The sequence below is a fragment of the Anastrepha ludens genome, chromosome 4, assembly GCF_028408465.1.
Source record: "Anastrepha ludens isolate Willacy chromosome 4, idAnaLude1.1, whole genome shotgun sequence".
Lineage (NCBI taxonomy): Eukaryota > Metazoa > Arthropoda > Insecta > Diptera > Tephritidae > Anastrepha > Anastrepha ludens.
The window spans coordinates 124126379-124134835 of NC_071500.1; the positions used below are offsets into that span (position 1 = coordinate 124126379).

The 8457-nt window shown below is 36.8% G+C and overlaps 1 protein-coding gene across 1 annotated transcript in view; it reads right to left on the bottom strand.

The window, feature by feature from the left end:
* LOC128861027 (protein Teyrha-meyrha) overlaps positions 1 to 7038 on the bottom strand; it is a 54940-nt gene extending 47902 nt beyond the window's left edge. Inside the window, exon 1 of the mRNA XM_054098897.1 lies at positions 6143 to 7038. Within this exon, the coding sequence (XP_053954872.1) occupies positions 6143 to 6259 (117 nt within the window). The 5' untranslated portion in view covers positions 6260 to 7038. The remainder of the gene's footprint in view (positions 1 to 6142) is intronic.
* Between the last annotated feature and the right edge of the window lie 1419 nt (positions 7039 to 8457).

The window sequence follows — 8457 nt, forward strand, 5'->3', positions numbered from 1 at the left end:
GAATTATTCTTTCTACTCTGAGGTATACCTTAAAAATGATCGCCTATGTATGACAAACAAAAAAAAAAAAATCTGCAAAAATTGGTGAACAGTGCATCGATTAGACTATAAGGCAAAATCAAAAATTTTTTTGGGTCTTCGACCAACCCAATGTTTTTAAGAGGCTCAATGGCATAAAAAAAAATAATTTCTCCGTTTTTCAAAGCTAGCTTCCAAAAGCCCGTTATTGACTTTGGAAGTTCGAAATTGGGGCTTTAGTAAAAAATTATTTAAAACTAATGTGTGTGAACTTTTCTAAAGCATTTGCTAAAGCTTCTCATACTATTCTATTACGTAAATTAGCCTCACTTGGTTTTCATTTTGTTTCCCTTCAATGGCTGAAATCTTATTTATTCGATAGACGTCGGGTGGTAACGATTGCGGGTAAATGTGCGGGACATTTCATTGCATCTTCAGCGGTGCCACAAGACAGTATTTTAGGGCCTACACTCTTTGTTCTGTTTATTAATAATGGAAGTATATGTTTCTTTTTTGGCAATTTTCTTTGATTTGCTGATGATTTGAAATTATTTTTTGCGATTAGAAAAACTGAGAATGCTCCATGTTGCAATCGGAAATTAATGCGCTCGTTCGCTGGTGCAGCAACTCCAGCATCTCTCTAAATATCAAGAAATATTTTCATGTTACTTTCGACAAAACTCAAAATGTTTTTCAGTCGTTTTATAGTTTTTTGTTTTTCTGTAGGGACAGACTAGCAAGTACAGCCCTCAGACACAATTAAGTCCATTGTTCTGCACTCCGATTCCCTTATTAATTTTCTTTAAATCTACTCGACATCCGAAGAAATCTGAGTAGGTCTTGTGGTGCCAAGGAGCCAAGTACTGATAATATTTTTATTTAATCTGCTCATGAATTCAAAGGTGTGATCTTTGACTCCCATTTTTCATTAAAAAGTTACATTACCTTTGTTGTATTCACTTCATACTCAATCTTAGGTTTTATATGGCGTAATAGCTCAAAGTTCTCGGACCTTTACACCTTCAAATTACTTTTTACTTTCCTTGTTCGCTCTAAATGAGAATATGTAACATTTATCTGCAGACCTTGCCACCAATTTGCAGTTGAGAAAATTGAACGGTACAGAAGGTGCTGCTTAAGGGGTCCCGGTGGTCTAGATTTTTCAAAAAATCGATTTTTTTTGAGATTTCGAAAGTATAGGCTCTTAAGAATATACTGTAAAATTTTTGGAAGGATATTTCTAGTATTTTCGATTATATAGCCGTTTTAGCAGGTAGAGCTAGAGTCGTCACGCGGGGGCATCAATGGACTATTTTCGGCGGGGTATTGTAAAAAAAACTATTAAACTGAATCGTCTGAAATTTTAATATGCTGTTCACAACATTAGTGGCTATTGCCCGTACTAGAATCCTATTATTATTTCAATTTTTTCGTATTTTTTTATTAAAAAACTGAAAAAACCCGATTTTTAGAGTGCCAAATTCAAAACCGCGCCATTTTGTAAATTTTTTTTTATTCTAGTACGGGACATAATTTATGAAACAAAATTTAATTTATGAATTACGGTTTTTTGTTTTAGTTTCTGTATGTAGAAAAAGTAAAGTAAAAAGCCTAAAAAATTTAAATATCGTTTTTATTTTTTTTATTAGAAAAAAGTTCCTGAAAATACCCCCAGGGTGGGCCTTATAGCGTTTGCTTTTTGAACCACCTATTTTTTTGAGAATGGTAACACAAATGACATGTAAAATGTGTTCATAATTTACTTAAAAGTTTGACATTTACGAAATGGGACGCTATACGCTTGAACAAAATTGGGAAATATTGAAAACCTATTTCCAAAGTGGTGAGTCTTCTTATTTTCTGATGAAGCTCATTTTCACATCGGTGGCTATGTCAATAAGCAAAATTGTCGGATTTGGGGCTCAGAAAATCCACACTTTACTGTAGAGTAGCAAATCCATCCACAACGAGTCACTGTTTGGTACGGTTTTTGGTCTGGCGGTATCATCGGGCCATTTTTTTTCGAAAATGAGCGAGGAGCCGCGGTTACAGTAAATGGCGAGCGTTACCGTGACATGCTCAACGAGTTGTTTCCAAAAATTGAAGAGGATGACATGCACGACATTTGGTTTCAACAGGACGGTGCAACTTGTCACACTGCCAAAGTTACACTCGAACTTTTGGCTACCGTTTTTAAAAACCGAAATTCTGACATCAATTGGCCGCCTCGGAGCTGTGATTTAAGCCCGTTGGACTATTTTTTGTGGGGAGCCGTTAAGGACAAATGCTATGCGAACCATCCAGAGACGATTGATGCTTTAAAACACGAAATCGAATTTGCCATTCATGAAATTGGAGCTCAAACAAAACAAATGTGCTTAAAAATTGGGTTGATCGACTGGCCTACGGTAAAGCCAGTCGCGGCAGTCATTTGAACGATATTATTTTTCATTCATAAATGACAATATTCAATCTTCAAAATAAAAAAAAAAAGTTTGAAAAAATATTGATTAGTTTTTTTTTATAGCCGATTCAAAAAGCAAATTTTACATGGCCTACCCTACATAAGCCACCGGAACCCCTTAAATATACTCGCAGGTGGCTAAAATTCTCAAATTCTATCCCCTCCTATAATTCCTGTTTGTTTTTTACTTAACTTAAGGTGTCTAGAGAGTAGATGGCCCATTCGCTCACTGTTCTCACTGTCTTTTGTTTTTAGTGTAATTAAAGGAGAAATTGATTGTTTATCACTTTTATGGATCATTCACTTTCATATATGTTAACTAGATCTCTACGCAACTACATAACACTTACAAACTTCATCTTAAATTTCTTAACACGATTTATGCGCGTAATGCTCCTTTTGCCCGCGCTTTAAGAGAATTCAACGAGATCTCGAGTTTCATTCCGCTTGACTTTTCGGTGTCAAATAATGAATTTTATGAATTTCTAAACTCTTGTATTTTAATTTATTTATTTAATTATCTGTAGTAATTTAAGCTCATATTAGCTCTAAGTAGGCTGTAGCAAGTAAAATTATGTTTCAGACATAAAATAAATGAAATAAACGAAAAATGGCTTAGCGTCTTTCAGGCTGAAATTCAAGCAATTTCAATCTGTACGAAGATAAATCATATGACCGGCAACGAGGGTGCAAGCATAGCTGCATATATATTTGAACAGTTAAGCTGCATTTAAAGCACTAGCTTCAAATTCCGAGGAATCGAAACTAGTGTACGAATGCCTTAACAACCCAAACCAACCTCATCAACATCATCGTCAATTACAGGCATGAGCCAGTGCTTTCTTCACAATCGCGCCCCATACGACTCGGCTAACTGCGTCGCTTCTCCTAGCATTTACTTATAAGGCGTAAATCTGCATCAACAGTCTCTGTTCATCTTATTGGCGGTTTTACACGCTTTTTACTGCACATAATAAGAGAGTTGAAGCTCTTTTTCTGCGGTCGTTCATCCTGAGTAGGTGTCCAAACCATCTCAACAGTTGACTGTAGCGAAACGCCTAATGTTTTGACGTGATAGCAGCAGTTCGATCTCATCGTTGTATCTGATTCTGTAAGATCCATCAGCTTCTGTTACTGGTCCAAATATCCTTCTTAGGATTTTACGTTCAAAGCGGAGAAGGTAGTGCTTTATCTTAGATGTCAGTACCCATGCTTCGCAGCCATATGTTGCTACTGGTCTTAATAGTGTCCTCTAGACTCTAGCTTACACGACCTCGATAGCAATTTATTTTTGAGAAGTTTCAGGTGAGCAAAATAACTTTTATTAGCAGCTTCACTCCAATTAGGGGGCCTGCAGCGCTGCTAGGGCTTACACCCAGGTATTTAAAACTGTCCAGTTTGTGAAAAAAATATGAGCAGACTTCTAGGTTGCCATGGAGTGTGGCGCTTAAAGATATAACGAAGTATTTTGTCTTACAGACATTAACTTTGATGCCAAAAGCTTTGCTTAGTTATCAGCTCCTTAACGAACTTAGTGCAACAAATAAGATTGTATTTTGCTGGGTTCTGCGTCACTCTAGAGTTTACTCTAAAATTGCTAATGAATTTGCTAGGGCGGGATCGACAGCAGATTTTCACAGTCCAGAACCATACTGTGATATCAACTGGGCAGAAGCTAAATGGAGGACAAATAGTTGGGAGAATACTCAAAGAATTGCCAATTGGGAAGTCACACAAGAACTTTGTCAAGCTAAAAGGCTCACAAGGGTGTTTTATTTAGAGGTATCGGATTTTAATTTGAAATAAAGCAACGAAAATTCAAATTGATTGGGTAGTCTTCAATATTTTTGTATAGAACCATTAATGACATTTATTTTTTAAAGATAATCCCTTCACAAATGTTGACCGCAACTGCGCCGTGATTTGGGCATCCGTAAACACCAATTTTGAATGACTAGCTGGAGGACTTCGGTCGGTATCTCGTGAATAACTTGAGTGATGTTGGCTTCTAATGCCTCAATTGAAGCTGGCTTCTCCATTAAGCATTTAGACTTTACCAATCCACACAAATATAAGTCCAAAGCTGTGATATTACACGATCTTGGTAGCCAATTCTGTGGCTCACTGAAACGACGACGTAGAAAATGAATTGTTTCATTGTTTGACGGGTTGTATGGCCAGTAGCGCGTCTCGTTGCAACCAAATGTTATGGAGACCACGGGCTTCAATTTGCAGTATCAAAAAGTCGTTTATCATGGCGCGATAGCATTCGGCATTCACTGTTACATTGGCACTATCCACGTCTTTGGAGAAATTACGAAATAGGGGCCGATGATTCCTCCATCCTATAGACCGAACCAAAGGGTGGTTGTAATGGCTATTCTTGAATGGCTTTGGGTTCCTCTTCAGCCCACATACGGCAATTTTGCTTATTGACTTAGTCATTAAACCAAAAATTCGCCTCAACGTTGAACAAAATTCTAGTCCCAAAATGCGCATCTTTAGCGAGTTTTTCAAGAACCCAACGACTGAAATTATGACAACTGGGAAGATCGGCCGGTTTCAAATCTTGGACCAGCTGTGTTTGAACACTTTCAAATCAAGATCTTTACGTAAAATCGCCCAAGACCATAAAATAGGCCAAGTTGATGAGATCGGCGCCGAGTCGATTCTTGCAGGCCTTCGGCAAAACTCTCATTTAGATCCGCAATATTATCTTCACTTCGGACTGTACTGGTCTAATCGGCCGAGTATTATCCAATAACTTAAAATTATTTTCAATTTTCCGATAGTTTGCACTCGTTTTTCGGGATTCAGTTGTACGATTTGTAAACGTTGTTGAAGCGTAAGTCTTTCCATGATGAAAAGTCAATGAATACAGAAAAAAGTATGTATTTAGTTTGACTGTAGTCACGTGTGATCTGTCAAAAAAAAAACTATTGGAGAATTACCTCCAATCTGATCATCCTTTATTTCTAATGTCAGCTTAATCTTTTTATGTTTACTTTTCATAATCGCCGAAATAATAATTTTTGTTTTTTTTTTCTGCAATTGTCGTTTGGAACTTTCGGTGTGCTCTTTATATGATCGCCACTATTAACTTTAAATAACTCACGATTTTTGGTTATTTAAAAAGAAAAGAAAAAAACCAACTTATTTCTTAGTTTCAGTACTGCAAGGTTATAAATAATTTGTCGACTTAGTTCGAACAACTTTAGCCAACGGCGCCGTAGGCCCGTCAAACTAGTCCAAATAGGTGATAACAGCAAAGCTTCATAATTGTTTATAGAATTCTTGGGTAGAAAAATTGAATAAAATGGTAAGAGAACGTAGAGGAACTTAAAGCGCTAAGAGCGTTCTGATATCTTCTCTCTTTTTGCAGGATATCAACTATTTATATTATTAACTATTTTTAGAGAACAAATCAAGTAGTATCGCCGACGTAGTGGCTCTATAAGAAATTATTTATATTTAATATAAAGTTGTTAGAAATTACGCAGAATCATTTCATCCCATTCAATGCCTTTGGCCGTCAAACAAACGTTTCTCTGCCTTAGAATTTATTTTCACTCACTTATGCAGAGGATCCTTTGCATAATCCTCACTTTTGCATAAAGGTTTGTGTTTTTTCGTTGTTTTTTTTACTACAATTGAACTTACTCGTGTTGGAAAAGGCCGTTGGCCCCTTAAAGCCTCATGCAAACCGGAAGCAGCCTCCGAAAGAACGACTAAAGCTTGTGACGGCAAATGGCTGCTTCCAAATGCGTTGCTTTCCATACTACGCGCGCGTCGGCAAACGCTCGCAACAAACGCTCGCAAAGAATCTCTGTACACTACGCAGCAATAAGTTTGAATCGGTCAAATACTTATTGTCTTTAATGAATTTTTAAATTTCAAGTGACGCCAAATAATTTTGGTGTTTATGTGCATCAAAGTAAATCACGGTAATGGCGACGGTCGCAGCTAAGCGCGTACATATTCACTATAGACAATTTTGTTACTGATGCACAATGAAAAATGTAAATATGAACAATTTCGAAAAACTGTACCCAGTGATTGCTGGTGCTGATCGGCTACAACACATTCGAAAGTGCTGAGATTTATTTTGGGCTATACTTCATTAAACTTGCATTAATCTTATAATTAATTTATTATTATTATTATTTATTTTTTTTATTCAGTTAAGCTTTTTTTTATAATTTTTGTTGTAATTGGCACGTTAAAGAATTCGCGTAGGTTGATTTGATGCGCTCACGAATGAACTGATGTCGTTGGTGTCTGTCGGTTGACGTTTAAGTTGGCGACGTGCATGAATTTAATTACTTCTGAACAACTGCTGCTGCCACTAAACACTGCACCGAACTTACTGCAGCGCAGTTAATTAATTTCATGTTATGTATTATTATTTTTTCTATACATACTGTGTGCATACATATAAATACGTACTTATGTATGCATGCATTTATGACGAGCTTTTCTTGCTCACCCCACCTATTACAATAGGTATTTACTTTTCGATTTTTTTCCGTTGTTATTGTGTTCAATACGATTTTGCCGTCGACTCGTGCGAACGTTTGTGACACCCGCGTGAACACGATTTCTGCGCTAAACTGAATTGCTGCAATGAACTTACTGCGGCAGTAGCATAGCCAAACCTGTTTCAAGTCCTTGTCATATTGTTATTGTTGTTGCCGTAGCTGGTTATGCGGCCGGGGCCATACTTGCGCACTGCGCCCATTTACTATGCGACTAAAAATCGAGCGCAGGGGTGTTTGGCAACGCCTATTTGGTTCAGCGGGGAAGCGCAAACGTTTCTGATTGGCTACTTGACTGTTGGCATTTGTTTGTAGTGAATATGCTGTTATATAAATACCAGCAGCTGTAAAGTACCAGTGAATTCAACTTGGCGTATTGACTCGCTCGCTCACACTTACTGCACTTTCCCTCATTACATGTTTAGTTCCCACTTGGTGCTTCTTGATGTGCATATATATATATATATATATATATATATGTATTTGTGAACATGTATGTACATTTGACCATATTACTATGCATGTATGATTCTGCATGAGTGACCTTAATTTGCAAGTGTGCGTGCATATCCGTGTGTACTAAATGGATTGCTGGTCCGCCAGGCACCAGTTGGGCCTCCATATGTTTCGCTTCATTTACTTTTCATGATTTTACGAGCAATGTATGCGAGGCTTTTGTTTGTTTACATCTTATTATTGTTGTATTAGTTCTCTTTCTATTGTTGCTGCTGTTGTTTTTGCTGTTGCTGTTGTTAAGCAGTGAAGCGTGCGCATGTGAATTGCCTTCTTTCGCCCCCACTTTGGCACTTTGGCACTTTGCATTTAATGTTTATTCCGACTGTCAGTTGTTTCTCCAAAATGTTTGTTTGCCACTTTGCCCATATGCCAGTGTACATATCTGTTTATCTACTTAAGTGTGTATCGAGGTAGAGAGATATTCAACTTTTGGTTTGACTGCGCGTATTCAACTCATTTATTTAGCTGTCTAGCGCTTGTCCTCAGGAAGCTATTGTTTGACACCTGTGCCAGCGCTGGGAACAAATCCATTCATATCCATGTATGTATGTAATATATGTGCATGTATACCTATATAGGTAAGCCTAGACTGATATGTACGCAATACACTACATCTTGTAAGTACATTTCTGCTAAACTTAATGATTTATATGAAATAATGCTAAATAGGCGTTAATGTTCGTAGGTAATTCGAAAACAGATTATTCATAATCTATGAGTACACAAATTTAGTGAGTTCGTGACAAAAATAACTTCGACAAACGTAAAAATTGTACGCATTTGTAGTCACACAAATTATATGAATTAAAATTTTTTTTTAAGATACATACTTTATGTGCGTAAAAAATAATGCAAAAGTTACATATTATTTGGTCATTTTTATAAGGGCAAATTAGTAAAAAATAATTTATTTATCTAGATTGT